The sequence below is a fragment of the Euleptes europaea genome, chromosome 7, assembly GCF_029931775.1.
Source record: "Euleptes europaea isolate rEulEur1 chromosome 7, rEulEur1.hap1, whole genome shotgun sequence".
NCBI lineage: Eukaryota > Metazoa > Chordata > Lepidosauria > Squamata > Sphaerodactylidae > Euleptes > Euleptes europaea.
Genome location: NC_079318.1, coordinates 39,667,858 through 39,694,564, shown reverse-complemented (window position 1 = coordinate 39,694,564; position 26,707 = coordinate 39,667,858). Strand labels below are relative to the sequence as shown.

Below are 26,707 nucleotides of genomic sequence, written 5' to 3'. Positions count from 1 at the left end.
AAATGGGTTTCGTTAGAGCAGGCAGTGAGAAATTCCCTTCACACTTCCATACTTTCATACTTCTTTTGTCCTTGGACTGAGGAAGTCAGAGGCAGGTATGCCCGAGATTCATCTCATCTCTCAAATATTCATATGTGTGAATAAGCCCATGAGGAAATAACACGAGACAGACTGGAAATAAATCAGGGCTCAATTTATAAAAGAACCTGGTACATTTGATGTGCACTTCAAAAGCAGAAAGGAGATCATTATGGATCCCAAAGGGCAAGAATTAGTGTTTTGATATCCTGTGTGGGGTACTGAACGTTGTTCCCCTAGCCTCTTAATAGACTGTTCTTTCTCCTGATGCCCAAAATTTTCATTCCCCCCCAATCTATTTTACCTTTTGCTTCCCCCAATCTAGCACTTTGGATACTATAATCTTGGAAGCAGAACAGAATCAGCAGATGTGCTTGATTTGCTGTAATTATTCACAATTTAAGTTTCTTTACGTGCTTTTCTGGCAGAGTTTCCACAGCCCCAATCATAATAAAGCAGGCAAGGCACATAACCCCATAAAAAACTTTGGCGATTATTCATCAAGGGTTTATAGGCGAAAATTCTGTACCCTGCGACAAATATATTCAGCCTTCACAACCACGGGATGATTCAAAAACATGCACATCTGTATATCACCGCTGCCACTTTCATTTCCCTTTGCCCATGTGGCTTTATGGCTTCTGAACTGGCAATACCAACATGTATTAATACCCTATCTAACCTTTTTAGCTATGATTGTATTGTATTGTGTGTTTTATTCTGGCCTATGGCTGTAAGAATAAAGAACTGAACTGAACTGGCAATACCATCCGCTGATGAAGGGACACACATTTCTTGCCTAATTCTAAAGCTTGTATTTTGAAAGCCCGTGTGTAGAGTTGCTTACTAAAAGGATTTGATGTAGCCATGGGCCCCTCTCCGCTGTACCCTTCCCTTCAAAGAGGGAATTGGCTCACTCATCAGTCGTTGGCACACCGCCCACTTGGCAACTAACAAATTGAGTCGCTGGAAATTAGTTGAGACATGGGGACTTAACTCAAAATTTGGCTCGGCTATAGCTATGAAAAAAAAAACACAAGTCCTTAGCACTGCAGCCAGCAATTTAAAAGCAAAGGCTTTATGTGACAGTCTGTGGATGCTGGTGCTGACACTCATTAGGGCTATTATAAACAGAGGAAATAAATGCCTGCTGTCAGAGGTATCCAGCCAAAGTAATGCAGGGCTTGTTCGGAGAGACCTGGGCTCGAGAAGGAGATTTCCCATACTCCGCTCCCAGACCCCCAAAGGGAAGCCGTCATACTAGATAAGACCATTCTGGTGTAATTGAATAGGATAGGGAATTAAGACTGTGAAAGGTATAGGCCACATATTTATTGTAAGGACCGGAGGATTCTGGCATGCAAACTGAAAACATGCAAAGGGAAAAAGAGTCCTTCCCCCTCTGCCCCCACCAAGCAGCAGCTGAGCACAGCAGAACAACTCTCTGGAGCATCGCAGAACAACTGATGGAAACTATGGAAGCTGATTAACAAGAAGTTGAAGCAAGATGCGGCTGTGGCAGTTAGCTGCAGCAAGGTGTAGGGTACAGCACCCTTAAAGAAAACTGCAACAATATTCCAGGGTTTTTGAAATTTACAAACTTACATAATGATTCCAGTTCAGCAAATATAGCTTCTACCATAATGTTGGTTGATCTAACTCAAGATGAGCTGATATTATTTTCATCTTAAACAGAATGGCTAGCAACTTTTTTGGCTCACTGCTTTGAAATGGTGGCTGTTTGTAAAATTATGAACGATCAGAATACACAGAGCAAAACAGAAATGGCCTGATAAAAATTCACTCCAAACTGATGAAGGGAGCTTTGACTCTTGAAAGTTTATACCCTGAAAATCTGGTTGGTTTCTTAAAATGCTACTGGACTCGAATCTAGATGTTCTGCTGCAGGCCAACATGGCTATACCCTCTGAAACAAACTTGAGTTTGGCTTGGTAATCCATCTGTTTCTCATGTGTTTTAACTTCTTTTTGATGTACTATACATTTATGCTGTCCACTTTCAATTTTATTCCAGTGCATGTATATGTTCATTAGTGGTTCACTGAATATTGTTTACAATTGTACACTTGTTACATTTTTTCATATTGTGGATTCAAGTGGTGTTTTCCATTTGTAGTTTACAAGACATTCCTATTACTGAAAGACCTTCCCATACTTTTATACTTTGGTTTTGCATTCCTTTATTTATTTAGCAAATTTGTATGCAGCCTCTCCAGGAACCTGACCAAAGCAGCTTACAAAACAAACCAACACATCCCCCAATTAAAATATATTAATTAAAATCCAGGGGTGGGTGGGAACAGAGCCTAGCACAAACAGATCACAGACAGCTTAAAATAGTGAACAAATAGCCAAGATCTTGACAGGATATTTCCACTAAGCCAGGGGTGTCGAACTCATTTGTTACAAGGGCTGGATATCACATAAATGTCATTTGGTCAGGCCGGATCATGTGTACCAGCCCAGTTCAGCCATGTATACCAGCCCACAGTATGCTCGCCAGCCCAGATTGGGATCAGAGAGCTGTCTGGCAAGCCTGCAGAAGACTCGCCAGCCCAGATCGGGACTGGGGGTGGCTGCCTTGACTGGCAAGTCTGCAGCAGGCTCGCCAGCCTAGATCAGGAGCGGGGGGGGGGCTTACTTGGCAAGCCCAGCGCATACATCGTCCTCCCCAGCGGCCCCCATCAGAAGAAATTAAGAGAGGCGTACAAACCATGTTGCAGGTTTCATTGCTGGTAAAGGTCCCCTGTGCAAGCACCAGGTCATTCCTGACCCATGGGGTGATGTCACATCCGGACGTTTACTAGGCAGACTTTGTTTACGCGGTTCCTTTGCCAGTGCCTTCCCCAGACATCTTCCCTTTACCCCCAGCAAGCTGGGTACTAATTTGACCAACCTCGGAAGGATGGAAGGCTGAGTCAACCTTGAGCCAGCTACCTGAAACCAACTTCCGTCGGGATCGAACTCAGGTCGTGAGCAGAGCTTTTAACTGCAGTACTGCAGCTTACCCCTCTGTGCCACGGGACTCATACTTCATTGCTAATAGCTTATATATATTCAAGGCTTGATATTTCACAAAGTGTGATTCACAGCCACTGGAACTGATTGAAGTGAGGTGTGTGGTCACATTCAGATACAACAATGGAAGGAAAAAGGGCATGAAGGAAACCAACCGAGAAAGTGATAGAGAAGGAAGGCAGAAAGACTAAGGGGGGAGGGGAGTGAGCTGGATGACTGGGAACAGAGCTGCAGAAACCAGATGTATATACTCAATAAGCTTTAAGGGAACAATCACGTAATTTCAGAGGAAAGAAGTTTATAATACAGAAAGTTTGAAAAACATGGTCCTGTACTGCAGATGAAAGCTGCTGGCTTGAAAGAACAATTACAAGTTCCCTAAGCTTCTCTTTAATAGCTCCACGCTGGTTAACCTCAAAGAGAAAAGAAAATATATCCAGTCATAACAGAAACAGACTCCCTCCCACCTCTACCATCTCCTGAGATTTCAAGACAACACCATACTTCTCTAGCCTAGCTGATTTCAGTTCAAGAAGCACGTGATGTGGGCAATGGGAATGGATAATTACCTCATGGGTTGCGTCCGCAGAGCTGTCTTCAGGTCTTCAACTATTTTATTCCTCATTTCCATTTCCTCTTCATCAAAAGCATACAGGGTCTGCATCTGTTTGGAACAGGGAGAGAAAACGTAACTTATCGTGATCAGAGGAAATTGAGGCTACTGAGAACTTAGAATTCATCAGTGAAAGGCTAAATTGGATATGCAGCCTAGCTGCTCTCTAGGAAAGTAAAGTTTACAGTAATAAAGCTGGGTAGAGATGGGCTTAAACAGAGATTATGCTTTTCTTCGCAACTATAGATGTCTAACATAACTAGAGAGACTGACATATCAAAAATGCACTACATAACTAAGGACATTGTGTTATCACCAGTTATAGTTGTTGGTGTGGATCCAATAGCTGCAAAGTTTGCCTCTCCACCCTGAGACCGTATTGTTATAATTTGTCAGTCTCAGATACCCAAATAGGACTATCCAATATCTTTGCTCAACAAACTTGACGGATAATTGGTCCTGTTTGCCACTTTAAGGCATCCAAAAATTGCTAAAAGTAGATAATCCAACTCTTCTCCCCCCCTAAAGAATTTGCAAACATTGTCTTGAAAAGCCTTGAACAAGCTGATGTGTTTGTACTGTACTGGGGTTGAAATTAGCTGAATATATTCCATCTCTCAGTAGTAGGATCCTACAGAACATGGACGAGCAAAATGTCTCAGTAACAATTTACTAAGCGATGGAATTCACTGCCAGTGGAGGCAGTGATGGCCACGAGCCTAGATGGCTTTAAAGGGGGTTAAACTGATTTACAGAGGATAGGTCCCACCAATCACTATCAGCCTTGGTGAATAAAGAGAACCTTCATATTCAGAGGCAGAAAACCGCTGAAACCCAGCACTAGGAGGCAACATCAACGGAAGGCCTCTCTGTCCTGTTTGCTGGCCCTCCTGGACAAGATGGCTATATAATCTCATCACCTAATTGGTAAAGGAAGATGTGAATTTTAATGACCAATGCAATGCAGGAAAGCCTTTTTAGGAGCATTTTGAATCATCATGAAAAATAGCATGAGCTTGAAAGCTTGCTGACCTCCCTACCTCCACCCACCACCCTTTTATTATATAGAACTGATCTGAATTTTTTCAACAACTGGTTGCTGATGTTCGCCATTGATCTGAATTTTTTTTATTGTTTTGACATTTTCAATGTTTTAATTATGAGAGTGACTGTTTTTATGGCAATGTATTTGTTGTAACCCGCCCTGAGCCCAGCCGTGTTTAAGGCTTGAGAGCGAGCTAAAAATTTGAAAAAAATAAATTAATTAAAAATAAAAATAAAAGAACAGGATTGTTCCACTATTCCAATGCTCTTCTAACAACATCTTACAAACATAAGTCTTTCATGCAACCCTCAGCATGATAGAAATAAAATCTTTCTTTAGGGTGCCCCTTTACCGCTATCATTTCCCAGGCCGCTATCATTAACAAAGCATACAGCAAAAAAATATATATCCCTAGTTATCTCCTTTCCCTCCCTTTTTATCTGCCTGTACCCTATTTTAGGAATGCAAAGAGTATCATCTATAGGTGGGTGTGAGAAAGTTATCCAAGCACAGTTAGTATCCAGCTGTGAGATGTGCTGAAAAATATATTTTCCTTTCTCCCGTCAAGCTGCTGTGCTTCAAGAAAATTATTTTCAATACAAGGAAAAGAGATGCATCAATTACACTGCATTGATGACCTCTCTTTCTTTCTCTCACACACAGAGACACCATATGTGCAGTTGAGTACAGTTTTAAATTCTAAATAGTTGCTTCTGAAGCTATCATTCATTTGTAAGCCCTTACATAGTACAAATATATATATATTGAGTGCAAATACTGACAACCTTCCAAAAGCAACAGTCTGTAGTAAAAGTAACTTTCTATTCCCCCGTAAAGCAGGGAAAGGGTTTATTTGGGCTGTTAAACTTTGATTACCAAACACAAAAAGAAGAATGCATGAATCATTCACATGCTCACACTGCTGAAAGAAGAAGAAAGAAAGGAGCGCAGGCAGGCATAATGATTTTCATTTGCTAAAATGAACCAAGAGAAGCCAAGATCTATTCTCCCAGGGTGACCAGGCAGGCAGTGTCAAGTAGCTGGGTCCATGTCCACCTCTTCTCTTGATTCAGGCTATAGCATTAGTTCTTAACAACTTAAACTTCTCTGAACCACTTAAATTAGTAAGGTCAAGGGTGAGAAATCTTGAGTGTGTTAGCACCACATTCTGTGCTAGGCGCGTATGTTCTACCCTTGCACTGGGGATTCCCCCACCTGAGACCGTGCCCTCTTATGTGAGCTTGCTGACAATTCCAGGCCATAGATATGCCTTTATGCTTGCTAGACTAAATGCTTATCCAACTGCAGAGATGTCAGGTCGTTTTGCGAAAATTCCCTACTCAGATCGAGTTTGTGAATGTAAATCTGGAGATATTTTGACTCTACACCATCTCTTATTGTTTTGTCAGCACTGGTCAGCTCCTCAGTTGTGTTGGATCACCCCAAAATTGTCTAAATACAAACTTCCCTTGGAGTCCTGGGTGATATCCCACATAATGGGAGATATTACTAGTTCTGTTGCAAGATTTTTGGCGGAGGTGATGTCGCTCAAACGTCAAAATAAAATAAGCATGTAAGCTGCAAGTTGAATGTTGAAACAAATTTTGTGATTTGAATTATTTCAGTTCAATGAGGCTGGTTCAGGGGGTATTAGTGATGCCATGTTTAGTAATTGTTTTCTACTGTGTTTTAACCTTAAGTATATGTTGGGTATTGTAAATTGATTATTTGGTGTTGTATTGTGCATTATTGTCATGGTTAAGCTCGAGACCTTTGGTCAAAGGAGCTAGTAAATAAATGGAATGGATTCAGGTTATAGGAAGAATATGATTCAGTACAAGGCTGGGATTTTTTATTCTTTCTCTTTGTTGCCCTCGGCTGTATTAGGAAGGAACGGTGTCTCTGTTTTTTCTACATTGCTACCCAGGAAGAGATTGCTCTGGCACTTGAACGGTTGAAGGTTGTGATAGCACAAGCTAGCAAAGATCCTGCTATTTTTCTGAGCAAGTTTTCACAGAGTGTCCTGCTGAGCCACAAGGGTTACTCACGGCAGCCATGGAATTGATACGATCTATGTAATAGTCTGGCCAGCTTGTAGCAAGTTTATTAGGATCCTCTTGTTCCTGAAACAGGAAAAAGAAAGAGTTAAAACATTGTCAAAGTTCAAGGTAGCTTACAAAATAAGCAATAAAAACGCTCAAAATCTAAAACATGGAATCATTCAATAGAACAAAACCATTAAGAAATAACATATTCACATTACAAGGTAGACATCTTATATTCTAAAAGAAGATAAAGAGGAGATAGCCATGGATTTCTGGAGACAGTCCATTTTATAGATTCAAAGAACTGCTGTCAGAACCCCACTTCTCAAAAGAAAAATGCACATATTGAACCTAAAGCAGTGCCTGCCTCAAGGATAGGGCCTGGTACATGGAGAGGCAGTCTCTAATGTATGTGGGGCCAATGCTATGAAGGTGCTCCAAAGGTTAATTCCAGCATCTTGAATTTTGTCTGGACATATACTGGCAGCCAGTATAGCTGACATAAAACAGGCTGTATATGTTTGTGTCACCCAGTATTCAAGAAGAATATGGGAGGAATGTTAAATGGGGGGATCATTTTGATTGAACTTCTTTGAGATTCTACTCTAATTTCTCTTTCAAGGACAACTGTAGCTTTTAGTTCACATTTGTGGAAGACATAATATTCCAGCTAGGACCAAGATGGCAAGGGAGTCCCCATTAAGACACATACCAAAAAATGTCTAAGGACAACAGTAGCCTGAACAAGGTTGCATGGGACAAGGTTGCTAAGATGAAATATATTATTCCTCACCAACCCACTCACTCCAAAGACGTATGACTTGTCTCTTGTTGTTTTTCTGACCCACACTTAGGATGATGAGGAATACACCAAAAACCTTTTATTTGTTTAAATCAAAATATGGCACAAGAGAGGCTGAATGAATGAATTAAGAACTCAAAACTGTTTTATTTTTGTCTTTGGGAGAAATGGTAGTCAGGTTGCCAGGGAGGTTTTAAGAATAATGTTGGCAGGTAACACAACAACAGGAATGAGGAAACTTAGGACAATTATATACAACAAATATTTTGAATTCAGAATGTAGCTGATAGGTTTCACAGACAGATGTTTGTTACTTTTGAAAGAATTAACATTTGACAGTCACTGCTCAGTTGAACTGACAACTTTCTTTGAAACATTATTTCTAAAGTTGGTGGCAGCAGAAATCACCTCCTTTTCTTTGGAGCTATTTCCCTTAGGGAAGGATACTCAATTCACTTCCCACACACAGGATCTTTCTAGATCCTACATACAATTGTGTTCCTCTCACTTCAGCTGCCACCCTCTAACTGTCAACTTCTTACTATCAACCTCCAACTCTCAGTTTTCAACTGTCACTCTCCAACTGTCATTTCCCAACTGCCTCTCTCAACTCCCAACCGCAAAATTCTATTTGAATCCCCTGTCAATTAAGGGTTTCATGACCGGGACAAAATATTAGTATTCAGCTGTCCATCATAATTGCCCTTGAATGCTGTTTTATTTATTTATAATCAATAACTCTCAATTGGTAACTCTCCTCTCCTTGAAACATGCGAAGAAAGCTCTAAAGGCAAAGGATGCAGTAGTAGCTAAACTACAATTTTCTGATCAAATGCTATGTTTAGAGATGATTTCAAATTTCTAATGCCTGGTGTTTTGACCCCCCAAAATTTCAGTTTCAGTTGTATTCCTTTTTTGTGCAGATCAATATCTTAAAAAAAAAGAAAAAAAGTTGTAGGTCATTTTTCCCCCTCCCTGAATCAGATTTTCCCGTAACATGTACAGATGTTTTCAACATTCTTTGTAAACCAATATACAGCATTACATGAATACTGTGCTTGATACACATTGTTTGTATAAATACTATGAACTTTCATTTGACCCCTACATAACACGCATACACAATTCAAACAAATGTACAAGGGGAAAGCCAGCAACTGAAATAGTTAAAATATCAAATAATATTTAAAAACGATGAAAAAGGAAACATTTACTGATCCCTAATAGCACTCTACATACCATTCTGTAGTGGTTTTAGAATTTTTTTTTTAAAGCAAAGCAAAGTGTCTGGAATTAGATCAAATAACTGCATCTCAGACAACTGCACAAACAATCAATATTTAGTGCATTCTAGGGACATCATTCTTCATGCAACAGTAGTTAGTATTGTACCCCACAGCACCAACAAATGTTGATACCGTCATTTAGAAGAATCACCATTACTTTTTTAAGCACAGCTACACAGCCATTAAATAATTAATTACATCCCTTAAATAATTAATATGTATCCCTTAATTAATATCCCATCAGCATCCTAAGAGTATTTCTGGCTGGCATGTAAAATCACTAATCAGAAATATTCTGATTTTACAAATGCATAGTTAGTACATTGGGGGGAAATGTCATCCAGCTTTCCATGCGAGTATCCCCACAGTCCCACTTTACAGACTGGGCACATTCAAAAGAAAGGAATAAAGAGAAATGTTGCGGCAAATGTGCAGGGGAAAATATCAGTGGTCCTTAGAACTACGGGTAAAGTCTGCTACCAATATGCTGGAATACGGTGGGACATGCAGATATTTTGATGGCAGAACCCACTGAGTTCAACATGCAAAATATCTTCAAATCCTAGTTGTGGACAAAGGGAGAGTTACAAAGATCAACAGCTACGTGTGCTGAGGTAACTACAGCTGTTGCATTCATTGGTTTACTTCTTTCCATAGATGCTTGGGAAAGTGCAAATTTATGAATTGAGAATAATGGCAGAAAGTACCTATAGTTTTACCTATAGTGCCATCTTAGCTATAAGCCCTGTGGCGCAGCATGGTAAACTGCAGCACTGCAGTCCAAGCTCTGCTCACGACCTGTGTTCGATCCCAATGGGAGCCAGTTTCAGGTAGCCAGCTCAAGGTTGACTCAGCCTTCCATCCTTCCAAGGTCGGTAAAATGAGTACCCAGCTTGCTCGGGGTAAAGGGAAGATGACTGGGGAATGCACTGCCTAGTAAACGTCGGGATGTGCTGTCACCCCATGGGTCAGGAATGACCCGGTGCTTGCACAGGGGACCTTGCCCTTTACCTTCTTAGCTGCCTATCTTTAGATCATTCTAACACATACATAATAATACAGAGAATAAGCAGGACATTATTTTTAGAGAATAATCTTATCTTGCCTTCAATATATGAAAACAGCTAATCTGCACCTTGTTAAATGAAGGTCATTCCAGAAAAGGTTATGGCTTGTACTGTATCCTAATTATAAATCATCATGAGAGAGAAAACACCCAGTTTGCAGTTCAATAGGTTTAGATTTGTGTTCCTGTTAAGGTGTGTAAGTCCAGGACATCCAAAACTAAATATAGTAACTAAACATCATATGCAATGTTGGGGGTGTGGGGAAATGCCCCCTTTCTAAAGGCTTTAATTTAAACAAGAATACAGAGACCAACCTACTAAAACTTAAGATCTAAACTGTGCATGTTCGCTGATTCAGAAAGGAGATAATTGTTGCCATGCTTGACATGTGAAATTTCCAAAGATTGGTGGGGGGGGGAGGTACCTAGAGGGACGGAAGGCAGCATGGTATAGCCTGATCTCGTCAGATCTCGGAAGCTAAGCAGGGTCAGCCCTGGTTAGTATTTGGATGGGAGACCTCCAAGGAATACCAGGGTTGCTGTGCAGAGGAAGGCACTGGCAAACCACCTCTGTTAGCCTCTTGCCTTGAAAACCCCATAAGGGGTCGCCATAAGTCGGCTGCGACTTGACGGCACTTTACACACACACACACACACACACACACAGGTACCTAGAGAGAACCCAGTTTGTGGAGGGGGAGGAGCTCAGAGGGTATATGATACCACAGAGTCCACCCTTCAAAGCTCCCATTTCCTCAAGGGAAACTGATCACTGTAGTCTGGAGATCAGTTGTAATTCTGGGAACACTCCAGTCTCCTCTTTGAAGTTGGTAACCCTAGCTAATTGTGTTTGGAGGTATAGTTTTCCAACATAAAATACAATTTTCCAACACAAACCTATAAACTGGAAAGTAAGATCAAGCCTGAACTGACCCTAGAAGCTAAAATGACTAAACTGAGGCTGTCGTATTTTGGTCACGTCATGAGACGACAAGAGTCACTGGAAAAGACCGTCATGATAGGAAAAGTTGAGGGCAGCAGGAAAAGAGGAAGACCCAACAAGAGATGGATTGACTCAATAAAGGAAGCCACAGCCTTCAATTTGCAAGATCTGAGCAAGGCTGTCAAAAATAGGACATTTTGGAGGACTTTCATTCATAGGGTCGCCATGAGTCGGAAGCGACTTGACGGCACTTAACACACACACAACACACAAGATCATTCTGCATCCGTACACATAAATGATCAGTGCTAATGACTGGGGACTTTCATATCTCTTCCAAGGTAGAATTCCAAACAGACATCAAGCCAGGTAAAAACTGGTTTTAATTTTATCCTGCAATTCCCAATTGTTCCTTAACAAATTCTGATGTGTTTTGTATCTGCAATATAGCAAGATTCCCTGAGGGGAAAAAACAAATGATCCCCCTCAAGACTTTATATTTTAGCTAAGATTGCTGAATATATATGGGCAAAATTAAAATGAATATCTCTGAACCCCCCCCCACCCCAAGATTAGGTCTCAGTATCATTTTATGTTGATAGATATGTTTCTCTGTACCCACATCCAAGCTTTAGAAAAACTAGATTTAGAAAGCTAAAATAAGAATGAGGGGCACTGTTCAAAGTGTACAAACTTACCATGGCTTCAGAGTTTATTCAAAGAAAATGATAATTTGTGTTAGAGAAATGTATTCAGACAACATTCATTAGCTACTTCAACATTCACAAGAGTTTCTCTCCACCAAATACAAGGCACTCCCTTTTGGCAAACACAAGGGCAGTCCTGGCAACAGAAGAGTCTGGGATGCATTTGAGATAGAACTAGCCATCATCAACTATTTGAAGATGGCTCATCCAATCTTTCCCATAGCCAGCATCTTGGTGAACATTTCAAAGCTTCAGAATTCATCTGGAAAGGCCCCCAAATCAAATTCAAACTACTATTCTGTAGGGAGATTGAACAGTTTCCATTCAAACACAAAACTTCACACAGTTTTCTAGATCAGGAAGGAAAATCTTATGTCAAATGGCTGCAAGACAACTTAGTATGGGTGAAAAAATCCTTTCATGCTCCAGGAGACGTTGAAGGAACGCAAGGGTCCTACTCTCCAAAGCCACATAGATGTGAATATATGGAAATAATTACCCAACTGTATGAGTAGACTGCATAAGAAGAAACATATTAGAGCCAAGCCCACTTTAACTCCCAGTGAACAGTGTAAATATTAAATTCAAAAACAGATGTCAATCTGTGGGAATTTATAAGCAGCTGTCTCATTCTTCACCAGAGTAACAACTCAGTAACCACTAGGAGAACAGTGTTCCAATATCATTCAACTGCAATGCATTCAACATATTCTACAAATAAAGCCGCTAACTTTCAACAGGCCCCATTCCAGCATGGAAACTGGGACTGGAGAGCGAAATTGCTGCATCTAAAACTGATTTTCACAGAGTCCCTCAGATATTCAGAAGAACCACAACAAATGAAAAACAACCATCTGTCCATTGTGCTTTCAGCCATTAATATTTTCCCATGATATTTGGAAGAATCAAAACATTGTTCTTTTTAAAAATTGAAGGCAAGACCATCACTGGTTAGGTTCAAGGCCAGCCAAAGATAAATGTCAGTATCACAATCATGACTGAAGACTAAAGCAGAGATAGGAATGAAGAGGCCTGCGAGATCAGCTGAGTTCCTTGGGAACATTCAGATTTGTCTCTTCTTGTCCATCTCTCTGTAGCCCTGCTCACTAGGTGAAATGGGGAAAATGGGGAAATCCCTGTCCTTCCCCTAGCAAGCACAGGCATTAGGAGCTATGTGGCGTTACGAACATAGTCTTTTTAAAGTATATAGCAAGTTCTCAGAGCAAGAGAGCTTCCACATTCCGGATCTCTGTACTCTGTCTTTTTCAGAGTGGATAATTTCCATCTCCCTATCTTGTTCCCTCCCACCAGCCTTCCCCACACCTCTCTTTCTCATCGACTTTTCATATTTGGCAACACTGGGCATCTGCCAGGGTCCTAGCATCAGCAGGGGGACAGAAATCTTGATTACTGGAGTCGATCCTACTTCTTCTTTTCATCTGGCCAGCCTCCAGCTCCCTCATCCTCTCCTTTTCCCTCACCAGTGGCAGCAGCACCAGTAGAGCAAGAGTTCCAGAAACAGAAGAGGAATGAGACCCAGGCTCTGAAGTGGGAAAGGAGGAGCAGCAGGAAAGAGGGGACAACTGGGGGGGGGGGACTCACTTCAGGTCTTGCCCAGGGCTCAGGAAAACCTGGAGTTGAGCCTGCCACTTTGTGAAATGGAGGTGGGAAAACGACAACTAGACCACTAGTCTGATCCAGCAGAACTCTTCTTCTGCTGTCCCTGTTCTGCAAAGTCTAATTTGGCGTTTTGTTTTCAAATCTATGAAATACAAAATATTTCTCAAAATAAAGGATAGCCATCTTATTTTGCTGCAATCAATGGCACTTCCGCTGTCTGGGGTTCTCTGATTCATGTGCACAACGTGTGCAATATCCTGTGGGACACAGTAACATTTATAACCAGAGCTGAAACAAAGTCATGATTTTTTAAGACTACTCACACACATGCTCTCAACCCCCCACCACCCCCCAGCTAGCCAGGCCACAAAAGGCTGTGGTTTTGAAACAGGGCAGACCCGCAGGGCCAAGTTACTCAGTAGGCAGATGTGGTTGCAGCACCATTTGTCATAATGCATGATTAGCATTTCCAAATGTATTGTTAGAGTTTTGTGGATTAACATACACATTTTTTCCAAGGTTTCCTAGGGGGAAAAGGCACCCAATGGAAGAACAGCAAACATCTGTGCCCCTTCCAGAATTAGACAAGGGATGCGTGCGAACTTTTCCATAAATTTCTACTGAGCTGGTTGATGAATCCTTCAACAAACTCATTTGCAGCATGATCAACTAACATAAATGTTTCTCTCCAATGGACAACATTTGTGTGCTTAATATGATTAGCATTTCCATCAGTCAATAATTAAGTCTTGCAACAAGCCTTAGCAATTGTACCACTCAGCTTATGCTATTAGCTTATGTTATTATCCTATGAAGGGAGAATCGGACCTTTAAATGTCTTTATCTTTTCCTGGCTCAGCTTTAACCAATCTTACAGTGGGGAGGGAAAGAAAGCATTAAAACTATTAGTTTTTTAACAAATCAGATCGTGCCAATTATATACAGTCACCATGAAGAGGTTGCAATTTCAGCCCCATTAGAAGTTTAGAAGAAAATGTCCTATGATTACACAATAACAAAGAGAACCAGGGCAGCATTGTGGTTAATGCTACTGAACGAGGATTTGAAAGACCCAGGTTCATAAGAACATAAGAAAGGCCATGCTGGATCAGACCAAGGTCCATCAAGTCCAGCAGCCTGTCCACACAGTGGCCAACCAGGTGCCTCTAGGAAGCCCACAAACAAGTCTCAAACTCTCACTCAGCACCAAAACTTACTGGGTGATCTTGAGTCCAACTTCCCCAATCTTTCTTCACAATGATATTATGATAATAAAAGCAGGAAAGAAGCACTACGTGTGCTATAGAAAGGGCCTTGAACTTTGCCATGAATGAATTTGCCATGTGAAGTGACCATAATCAAAGGTAGTGAGTCTGGTGAGTCAGTCTCGGGGTTAGTTCATTAGTGCCGCAAACCGCCCAATCTTGCCAGTTTACCACTGGCAAGCAGGACTAATGAATCTGCTTCTTCCATGGCAACGGGGCAAATAAAGCAAACAATGGATCACAAAATCCAAGGAAATGGGCAAACACCGTGCCTGAAAGTAGGAAGAGAGAAGGCTAAACGGGTGGTATTGCCTAGTGGCTGAAAGCTGCCGCTGCCACCTCTTCAGCAAATGCGTTTGCCAATCAGTTGAGAAGTCAGTGATATATTCACAATGAATGATTATGAGGTGATCCAACCTACAGGAGTTCGAGCATCCCTAGTATGCTGCCCTGAACCCCTGGGGGCAACACAGGATAAAAGAGACAGATGCCTATCTCAGTAAAAGAGCGAAAAAATACAAAAAGATTAACTTTTAATTATCTTTGAGTTTCTCTGTTAGAGACCTTCCCATAAACCATCGAGACAGGGCAATCAGCACTGAAAAATTCCATCAAATCAATTGCTAAGAGATCACTTTCTCCAAAATGCAGAGGCAATAAGTATACATAAAACGTAACCCACAGTTATCTCAATTGCTCCTCAAAATTCTTCTCATCACATTTTCCAGAACATGTCGGTTGACAGAGTTATGCATTCTTTTAACATTATACACACGTACAATGAGCCCAACTCTTACGTTACTTAAACAATCATTCCGTCTCAAATGAATTAGTTGTAACTAGCCAAAGTATAAATAAAAGTAGTTCCTAACCCTCACACGCACCTATAAAAAAAGAAAGCAGGGGCTACCGAGAAACCAACTAGGCTTCAGAAAGAGCTCAGTATCCCAGTTCTAGATGGAGCTAATGTCTGGGTCCATTATGTGAAATCTGAAGACCAGGGTCATATTTTCTTAAAACCAAGCATTTTCAGAGACCTCAGACGCTGATTTAAATAAACTATGTAATTGCAGCATTTAAAACAGGCTTAAACTTTACAGTCGCTGTATCTGGTGCAGACCTTTCCACAGGTTTTTGGATACAATCCCATTTTGGGAAAGTCTTAACTACTGCAAAACTGTGCCGTATATTATACTTTTTAAAAGTCCCTCACATACCAGAGCAGAGCATAAGAGAAGTCGTGCTGGATAAGCCTAATGGTTCATGTAGCCCAGCATCCTGTTTTCCCACAGCAGCCGACCAGATGTCTCCAGAATGCCTACAAGCAGGGGTTGGAAGCCAAAGCCTCCCTCCACCCCCGTTGTCCCCCAACTGTGGTATTCAAAGCGTTACCACTTTTGAATGTGGAGGTTCCGTTTAGTTATCATAGTTCATAGTCATGGGTGGAAGCACCCTCCATGAACATGTTGAATTCTCTTTTTAAGTCCAACTGAACTAATGGCCATCAGTACATCTCCTGGCAGTGAATTCCTCAAGTGAATTAAAGAAGGTGGACAACCACCACTTCAACCTATTTGCAAGGCTGACATGAATCAGAAAACACTGGGGCAGCTCCACATCGTAAGCAGCAAACAAAATCACTGCACTACATGCCTGTTTCTTGCAGCAAATACACCAAGTTTGGACAACCTGTAACTTTCATCCCCTAGGGACATACTTCTGAGAACCCTGATACATGCATGTACATATGCTTGAAGACAGAATCATCGAATCATAGAGTTGGAAGGGGCCATAAAGGCCATCTAGTCTGCTCAATGCAGAATCAGCCTAAAGCATCCCTGACAAGTGTTCATCCAGCTGCTGCTTGAAGACTGCCAGAAATGGAGGAGCTTACCACCTCCCTAGGCAGTCGATTCCACTGCTGAACTACTCTTACTATTTAAAAAGTCTTCCTAATGTCTTCCTGCTGAACTACTCTTACTATAAAAAATGTCTTCCTTTCTGCCCATAATTTATACCCCATATTGTGAGACGTATCCTCTCCTGCCAACAGGAACAGCTCTCTGCCCACTTCTAAGTTACAGCCTTTCAAATACTTAAAGAGAGCAATCATGTCCCCCCTCAACATCTTCTTCTCCAGACTAAACATTCCCAACTCATTCAGCCTTTTCCTCGTAGGGCTTGGTCTCCAGCCCCCTGATCATCCTTGTCACTCGCTTCTGCACCCACTCCTTTCTGTCCACATCCTTTTTGATGTGAGGCCTCAAAAAGTTCTTTGAGCACTCTTGGGCGCATACCATCTGGCCCAGGGGATTTGTTCTCATCCAATGCAGCCAGGTGCTTCTCAACTACCTCCCTGCTCATGTCAACCAGCAGCCTGGCTTGCCTACTATCATCTCTAGATGAGCCCATTCTCTTTTTCAGGGAGAAAACTGAGGCAAAATAGGCACTGAGCCTTTCTGCTTTCTCTCTGTCTTCTGTCAGAGTTTCTCCATTTTCACCCAGCATTGGGCCTATGGCCTCTTACCTTGTGTTTGCTCCTCACAAAGGAAGCTTTTCTTGTGGTTGCGAGCCTCCCTGGCCAGCCTCAGCTCACTCTGAGCTTTGGCCTCCCTGATGACTGACCTACAGTGCCTAGCAACTTACAGTGCCCCTTTATAAAACTGACAAAGGCATCTTCTGGAAGAAACATTGAACTTTATAGTTACGTAGAGGTCCCTGTATAGATAGGGAAATAGCTGAGCTTCAGACACTGAGATTTTTTTTTTAACTTTTAATTTACTGCTCAAAAACATTTGTTTTTAAAGCAGCAGAAATCCTTCCTGCTCTTTAGGGGAAGGGCAGACTAGAAATATAAAATATATGGACTTCTTTATCATTCTTTCAACTTAATTCACACTAGTCTAGTGGTTTACATTAGTATCTTTTAGGCAGACAACTTATGAACATTCAACAAGCAATAAAGGGGAAACCAGCTGCAAGCTTGTTACAGAGAAGGTTGTCCTAGAACCCTTCCCCATACTGAGCTAGTGTTGAAGATGCAAAGACTTTTAATGCAGAGGAGCATTAAAGCATGTGATCCGCAGTCTGAAGTGCTTCAGTCTAGTAACAGATGCATCAAGTGATCACATGTTCCACTTTTTAAAGTGCTTAATCTTGGTCAGATAGTACCCTAGTGTCCATGACAAGTATGTATGACAAGTATTGAAAATTTACTTTGCTCACTTTCTCAGACAGTGACACATCCTCTCATACAGCCTCTTTCTCTGCCAACATCCTCCAAATGCTGTTCTTGACCTGCTCCGTGTCTCTCTCCTTCTACATTTCCCCTGGGAATAACTTCTCTGGCTTCCAGAACAACCTCTGCTTTGATGACATCAAGATTTCCCCCTCCATCTAATCCCACATCTTCAATTGCCTCTCTAAAGTTTCAGTCCAGATGATTTGCCAACACCTCCAATGCAATGTGTACACAACCAGAACCTCTCATTTTATTCTTCCTTTCTCTGCTGTCTCTTGCCATTAACATCATCATTCAACTCCACACTCAGTCCTACAGCCTCATTTTACATCCTCTTTATAACACCGGGAACATACACCCCTCCTTTTCTACACATTGTACTACTTAAATGCTGATACGTGCTCTGATCCTAGCAAATTCTAACTGGGAAAAACATCTTCCATGTGATCTTCCATTTTCACTCCTTGTCCTATCCATTTACAACTCGGCTATTGGCCTGCTCACCTGGTTTGTTGCTCAGAACATATGCTCAGAACATATGCTTTGCTCAGAACAGGTAACAAGCTTGGAAAGTCCAAGTAGTTAATCCCCAAATTGGACCCCCCCCCCATCATTTTTATATATGAGGCTATAGAATCCAGCAGATTCCTGGAACTCTCAGAGTACCCAGCAGGGATCAACCAAACAGATGCTTTCTTGGGCATCAGCTTGCCACTGCTTTTAGGAATAAAACAAAAAAGACTTTAATATCAAAAATAAAAGGATTTTAAGGGCAGTTCACCCACAGTGATAGCTTGGCAGTATGAAACAGCACCCCAGATCCCATTTTGAGCCAGAGAATGTTAATCATAGTGTATAATATCAATGGGAGCATTGGGAGGCACAGCCTTTTTGCTTCGTAACGATAACTTCAAACAATTACGCTATTTAGACCATTCATATATTATGCTCACTAATGGGTTCTATATCAGTGTGTCTGCTCTCGTGCTGCTCCCAATAACATCGGAAGGAAATTGTGTGGGTAAAGCCAACAACATGGCTACAACCCATAGGTTGGGTACCTAAGGTTGGGTAGAGACGGTAAAATTATATAATAGAAAAAATGTTTTTATTTTAAGGCACTTATATCAGGTTAAAAACATTAAAAATGATAAAACAAGGTACACTGGCAACTCATAAGGTTGATAGACTTAAACCACACTGACCATACGCGTTTCTTTTTCAAAATAATTTTTTATTGAAAATTTCCAAAAACAAACATACAAACAAACAAACAAACATTCACATACATACAGTATAAACCATCTTTCAGGGATTTCATTTTGAATTAGTCGCTCAGGTCATACTGGTCATTTATTTCCACTGCTCCCCAGGCTAGCTATCTGTGCAATACTAATACATAGTGCTTAATACCTTCCAGGCTATCTATCAAAGCAGTACTAGTACTTGATGCTTAATACAATTCTTCTTACCTACAAAATCTCGCTTTTATACTTCATTTACTACTCTAAATTTGACTGTCTCATGTATACAATATTTCTACTGCCTTAATATTATTATATTTATATTTATCATGATGCTTCCCCCCATCTTCACTAAATTCTGCTTTTTACTTTATGTAATCAAAATAAAATGCTCATTTCTTCTGAAATTCTTCCATTGTTCTGCCTTTCACCAGATTGGATAGTTTGGCTATCACCACATATTCTGCCATTTTGTCTTGCCATTTCTCCATTTCTGGAACTTCTTGTTTCCAGGTAGCGGCCAAAACTAAGCTCGGTGCTGTAATCATGTAGCTGAACAAATCTCTATGGTCTTTGTCTATCTTCTCCAGCACTAGTCCCAACAACATCGCTTCAGGGTCTAGAGGGAAATTGGTTTTCAAGACCTTCTGCGTTTCTTGGTGAATCTGTATCCAGAATTTCTTCACTTTTTTACAAGTCCACCACATATGAAAATAAGTCTCATCTATTTCTTTGCATTTCCAGCTTCAGCTATCATAAGCTTTGTCAATCTTTTTGATGTCCATTGGTGTGATACACCATCTACAGGCCTTCATCAGTGGTCAAATAAAAACACATATAATGCACACACAAGTAATATACAAATGTATGACCATAGATTGATAGATAACTTTATACAAGCCCAGGCATGTGTATGGGATGTATTAAAAATTTCAAATTTGAAATCCCTCTAGGTAGAATACATGTAAATTGTTCTATGCTGGGCAGTATTGGTCTCTCAAAAAAGCGTGCGTGCAAGTATCAACCTGGTAAAGCAGTGCCTTAAAATAAAAATATTTTTCTATTATACAGTTTTACCTTCTCTACCCAACCTAGGGTACCCAGTTTTTTTTTTTTTTAAGGTTGGGTTTCCTCCCCCTTTTTTTGTTCAGTGCACATCCCAGGTTGTCACTCTGACCATGTGGTTGGCCTCCTACAAATGTTACCCTGAGTGGCCTAAGATCGACCACTTGAGGTACTCTAAACAAGCACAAATTTATCTACTCAAGTTGAAATTATTATTTCACATAGGCTTATCAAATCACGCTGACCAACTGTGTTCATAGCTTGGAACTATATATTTAGAAACCTGACCCAAACTGCTAAGAGAAATTATTCCAGTGACTGAAATCTTTCAGACATCTGTTGCACTGAGTTTTTTTAAAAGGGAAAAGCAGAGAAACTACAAATATTTTCTGCCTTTCCCATGGTATAAAAAGAAATTCTTCAGATTTAAAAATAAATATATAATTTCAAGGGGACTGACCCTCAACGACCTCTATTCTTAAAATAAACAAATGAGCCAGCATGACATAACGGAAATTGTGAGTTACACTGAGAAAGTTAGAGCATGCAAGAGAAAAAACAGAACTCTTATCCTTGCTAATGTTCTTTAGAACAGGGTTAACATTTCAGAGTTTTATCCAAGAGGGGATATTCTCCAGTGCAATGTCGGGCCTTTGGTGGAATCCTGAGAAGGAGTTCCATAACATCAGCAAGCATACGTCGACAAGCTCATGTAGTTCACCAAGAAAAGATTGGTCCCCTTTTACTCAAGCCATTAGCATATACAATGGATGTGCTTTAAGGGAAGAAAAAAGAGGAACAGAATTGTGGAAGCAGGTGTCCTGAATGTGTGGACATACCTGTAGGGTCTATGCACACACTCCAAGGAACATATGTAGGTGAGGAACAGATCATGTTGCTTTTTCCACTCTGAATATCTACTTATAACATTAATATACTGCCCTTTTTCCAAGGAGAGGAGGGGGGAGAGAGAGAGAGAGAGAGACTGGTGATTTGAACCCTGGGTCTTTCTCCAAAACCTTAGTCACTATACCACACTGGCTCTCTATCTTTTAAAAAAAGGCTTTAGTAACAATGGGATCTGAATGATCAACAGCTTGTATATTTGAGCATTTGTCTGACAGAGGCAGACATGAACATAAAACAATGATTAGATCAGTGATTTCCTCAATGCCAGATCTGGATCTGAGTGAGTAGTGATGGCCACTAAGAACATCAGCAGCAGCCACCAACCTGAGAGGAAGGCCACGCGCCTTGTTTCCTCCCCTCCAACTACCCTCCCTGTGCCTTCCTGTGCCTTGCCGCTAATCAGCTGTTTTTTCCAATCAGCTGTTTCGCACGAGGCAGGATGGCGGGCGCTGCTCGCAGCCTGTTTTACCTTCACTGCTTCCCTCGTTCCAGTGGTCGTCTGGGGCTGCTTTTTCCCCGGGCACCCCAGTTGGAATCATGACGTCATCACAGCAGATGCTCCCCCTCCCTTCCCCTGCCTGTTCCCGCCCACCGACACCTGAGAGTCGGCAGGCAACACGAGCAACCTCCAATAGATTGCCCGCCATAAGCAGGCACTTGGGAACCCTATACTAAAGAAGAAAGTTCCCTTGAAAAACAGGCCATGAATACGTAGCCCAAATGCATCAGCAAGAAAATCTGATTAGCATGCAAACTCAGTGATTGATCCTGTGCAAGTCCTTTTAAAAGTGACAGGCAGAGGTTAAAGCCAAATACTGAGACATTGTCAAGCAAAACATGGACACAATAAATTATGACAATGGGCAAACATAATGTAAGACATGATTTCTCCTGTAAAAGCCCCAGAATTCAAAACAGACAATACATTAAGTTTCAGCCATCCACATCTCCCACACATAACAGATGTGCTGACAGAACAGATTATGTGATCTTCATCTGGTTCATTATGTCTTCAAACGAGACTGGATGAAAATCCAGGCATTTCTTTTGAAATCTCCATGGGAGAAGTGCTTTAAGGAGGATTCAAGAGAGTGAAAACTGGGCTTTAGGTTATTCTTAAAAAGACATCTGCATAACAAATGCTAACACCTAGAGCACCAGAAATATCAAACATCCTTGCTTTGCCTCAAGCATCGATCATACCACCAAACTTAGTAAGCTACAGAAAGATGCAGGTTATCACTCAAGGTTTAGGCCTGATGCTTCCCTTATCATCAGAACACTGAGATCCAAAAGTCACCTGCCTTCAACTGCACAGTTGACCACTCAATGTGGCAGAAGCAGGATGTGTTTAAATCTAGAGATAGGAACTCTCTGGGGATGAATACCCACACGTACACACACATATATACCTGTTAGCTTCGAAGGTAACATCTACCACTTTGTCCTAATTCCTGCCTTGTTCAGGCCTCTTCTCCACTGAAACATCACCAGCCTTACATGGCTGGGTCATATCATCCAGGTCAAAGAATACCGCCTTGCAGGGTTTATTCTGTCACTTAACTAAATCAAAAGACAGTACCTTCTTCTTGCTGCAGTAAATCTGCCATTTCTTCTCCGGAGGGAGTGCGAACATTGCCTCTCTGTTCTTATCTGTGAGATCCAATTCATCCTGGAGATGACAAAAGAAAAAAACGTATGTTCAATGGCTGCAATATTTTGTCAAACATATTAAAAATATATTGAATTACGTTATTTATAGTCCGCCTTTCTCACAGGAACTCAAGGCAGATTACACATAATGAGCCAGTAGTACAGTGTGTGTGTGTAAAGTGCCTTCAAGTCGCAGCTGACTTATGGCGACCCCTTTTGGGGTTTTCATGGCAAGAGACTAACAGAGGTGGTTTGCCAGTGCCTTCCTCTGAACAGCTACCTGGTATTCCTTGGTGGTCTCCCATCCAAATACTAACCAGGGCTGACCCTGCTTAGCTTCTGAGATCTGACGAGATCAGGCTAGCCTGGGCCATCCAGGTCAGGGTAGTAGTACAGTACAATCACAAAAATGGGACATTCAATAACCAATGCATTAGGATTTCAGAAGCCTGGAACCACCAGAAAGAACTGAAACATAGCATAAATATTAACATGACAAATTAAGCGGTACAGAAGCTACACAAATAGGATCCTACTTACAATAAGCTAAACACAGCAGTATAGATAGTTCCACTCATTTATGCAAGCAAGTTTGTAAAAACATTTTGTGCAGTGCAACCCTATTACCTGCACAGAACAACCCTCTTGAACAGTTCAGTTTTGCATAGCTTGCAGAAAGCCTGGAGACTGGGAGCTTTCCTGACCTCCTCAGACAGGCCATTCTACAAGGTGGGAGCCACAAAGGAGAAAGCACACGTATGGGCAGTTGCGGCCCTAGGGGAAACGCTGCATGGCAGGGAAATGGAAGGGAGGAGAATAAAACACACATGCAGCAAATTGGGTTAACAAAGGCCACAGCTTTATTGGCTACAGCAGATAGAGCATTGGTGAGGCATAGGGGCAGATCCATGCATCGGGTGACCACCCTGTCAGCTGATGAAACAATCCCCAACCTGAGTATTGGGGACCAAACCTGAGTGATGAAACAGTGGTTCCGCCAGGACATAAATCTCTGAGTGGTCCCTTCACCTGAGCTGGCCATCCATTGTGGTACTCAACCACAAGACCCCTTATTGGGGTCCCCCCAAAAAAGAAAGGCAGGCATGCAGGTGTATCTTCCCCAAATTGGATCCGTTGCTACGTGGTGGAGGTGGAAACGGTCGGGGCTGCTCACCCAGGAAGAGCTCCATTTCAGAGTGAAGCCACATCCCAAATGGCCCCAACAGGCAGCCCCAGTGAGTTCCAACAATTTTGCTTTGTTGATTTTGCCCTTTTGCAGGTTGGTACCTGCAGAAGCCCCTGATGACTTGATCAAAATTGTTATAGCGGAACACAGGGAGAGAGGAGATCCCACAAATAAGAGGGGCCAAGGCCATGAAAGGATTTGTATGTGATATCTAACACCTTAAACTGAACCCAGTAACAGATGGGTAGCAAATGGAACATCTGCAGAATGGGAGTAATATGCATGCTCCCATTAATAGTCAAGCCACAGCATTCTGGACCAACTGGAGTTTCCAAGTTGATTTTGAGGGGAGACCAATGTACAGTGCATTACGGTAGTCTAGTCTTGATGTTACTGTGGCATGGATCCAGGTGGACATGTCAGCCATATCAAGGTAAGGGGCCATCTTATGAGCTAGGCAGAAAGACTTTTTTGGGGCTGCATTACCTTGCTTCTCCAGTAACAAAGCTTGACTCAGTATGATCCCAACACTTTTAACTGAGTCAGTAAGGGTCAGTTGAACTCCAACAAAGGTAGGGAGAACAATATCCCCCCTCCTTCCCAACCAACATTGCATCTGTCTTTCCAGAGTTTTATTTCAATTTGTTCATGATTAGCCATTTAACCACTGCAGCCGGCAGCAATTCAGGACTTCTACCTCATCACCAGGAGATTTGGATAAGAATATATACAGCTGTGTATCATCAGCATTTTGATGACAAACAACCCCAAAGCTACGAATGATTTGTCCTAATGGCTTTACATGGAGATTGAAAAGCATGAGGGATAGAACTGCGCCCTGTGGAACCCCACAAGATAGGTCCCACACCAATGACAACTGGTTTCCAATAGCAACCCTTTGAGTCTAATCCATGAGGAATGAATTGAGCCAATCCATGAGGAATGATTTGAATCTGTTCAATGCACATCCCAATATCTTCTTCTGTCTCCAGCATGATGGCATGATCTACTGTATCAAAGGCTGCAGATAAAACCAACCAGAGCAACAGAGGGGCTTTGCCTTTGTCTACAAGGCAGATGAATTATCCAAGAAGACTTGGAATTGGTTCACTATCGCTCTTTCAATCACTTTGCCCAGAAAGGGTAGATTAGAGTTTCACATTCCATGTTTCCACTGCAGCCTCAACAGAACACATCTTTGGAATCCTAAAATCCCCCAGAGCGTTCTGGAATCTAGTAGGATTAATGAGCCTCTGTGGGTGGACCATTTTAACCGGGCCTCCTCTCTTGTGGGGTGTCAGGGCAACATTCACCTTGGTTTTATGTAGGAAGAAGAAGAAGAGTTGGTTTTTATATGTCGACTTTCTCTGCCACTTAAGGGAGAATCAAACTGGCTTACAATCACCTTCCCTTCCCCTCCCCACAACAGACACCCTGTGAGGTAGATGAGGTTGAGAGAGTGTGACTTGCCCAAGGTCACCCAGCTGGCTTCGTGTGTAGGAGCAGGGAAACAAATCCAGTTCACCAGATTAGCCTCCGCCGCTCATGTGGAGGAGTGGGGAATCAAACCCGGTTCTTCAGATCAGACTCCACCGCTCCAAACCACCGTTCTTATCCACTACACCAAGCTGGCTCAGGTAGTGGGAGACCTTCTTCCACTTGTTGCATATAGTGCTTGGGTCCCAGCTGCGTGCCCCAGGCCAAGAGTCCACTGGCTCATAACTCTAGCGAGAGCTTCCTTTTCAAGTGCACCACAGATTTCAATTCCCACACAATTTCACTTTCCAGTTACCGTAGCATCTAAACCATGGCAGTGGAACCTTGAAGTCTTTGATCTTGTTTTCCTCCAAAATCGATCATGGGTCCACATTAAAAATAGGCATGATGTAGAAATATAGTTGATTTAGCATTCTTCTCATGGCCTTTCAGGGACATTCTTGTCCCCATACACTTGGTTTAAGAAACTTCCAGACCTTCTGCTTTGCAAAGTACCCAGCGTCCCCGCCAAACTTTAATGGCTTGCGTATATTTGAATTATCTCATTCATAGTGAACTGGTACCTCTTATAAAAACATGTCTGAAAACATAAATGGTAGATTGGGAATACTGTTAATTCTTCCAGCGTGTCACAAAACCATCTTTTAAAATCATTTCCTCCCATTTCCTTTCAGATACATTTCAGACAAATATATAAATTGCAGATTCCATTGGTTTTTTTTTTCAAACAGTGTTTATTAAATGCTGTACTATGTTGGTACATATTGACTGCCATGCTGGATTTTGCAGTCTTGTTACAGAAAAATTGCTGCTTCCTGAATTGCTATTATTTCATTCCACAGACGTCCGTTTTTGTAGCAGGGAGATATATTGCAAGGGGAAGCAATATTAAAGTGACATTGGGAAGAGTACAGAACTATTAAATGAAGCCCTACCCTAAAGCAAGGGCAATACTTCTTTAAGACAGCTCCACAATGGCTCATTTGGAAACTTTCTGAGTTGAGAAACTTGTGAAAACAGTGAGCTAAAGTTGCATACTGAGCCTGGTAGCGGCTGCCGACAGATTTAAAGGCCCACAGAGATTTCAGCAGCAGAAAGGTACAAAAGAAACACAAACAGTAACAAGGCTAGGTCATTGCCAGCAGCCCAAGGTGAGAGAAGGGGGGGCATACACACACAGAGAGAGCTGTGCATGAAGAGGGCAACCCATGTGGAAATGTTTAGAGTGAGCTTCCAAACAAGAGGGCAGCCAAGCGAGGCAAGGAGTTTTATTCTTGCAATACACAATTAGAACGCTTGAGCCAGGATGACATTCTTGGGGGGGAGGGAGGGATGGAAAGAGAGGGAGGAACAGCAAACTGCATGTAAGGCATTGTGAACAGAATTCAGCAGAAGGCCAAGTGC

The 26,707-nt window shown here is 41.7% G+C and overlaps 1 protein-coding gene across 2 annotated transcripts in view; it reads right to left on the bottom strand.

Annotated features, from left to right (window-relative positions):
* Window positions 1-26,707, bottom strand: part of DAAM2 (dishevelled associated activator of morphogenesis 2) — a 134,959-nt gene that overhangs the window by 84,880 nt on the left and 23,372 nt on the right. For both annotated transcript variants that reach the window (XM_056852408.1, XM_056852409.1), the window contains exons 2-4: window positions 22,550-22,639; window positions 6,823-6,897; window positions 3,686-3,780 (exon numbers count right to left, since the gene is read on the bottom strand). In XM_056852408.1, the coding sequence (XP_056708386.1) occupies window positions 3,686-3,780; window positions 6,823-6,897; window positions 22,550-22,639 (260 nt within the window). The remainder of the gene's footprint in view (window positions 1-3,685; window positions 3,781-6,822; window positions 6,898-22,549; window positions 22,640-26,707) is intronic.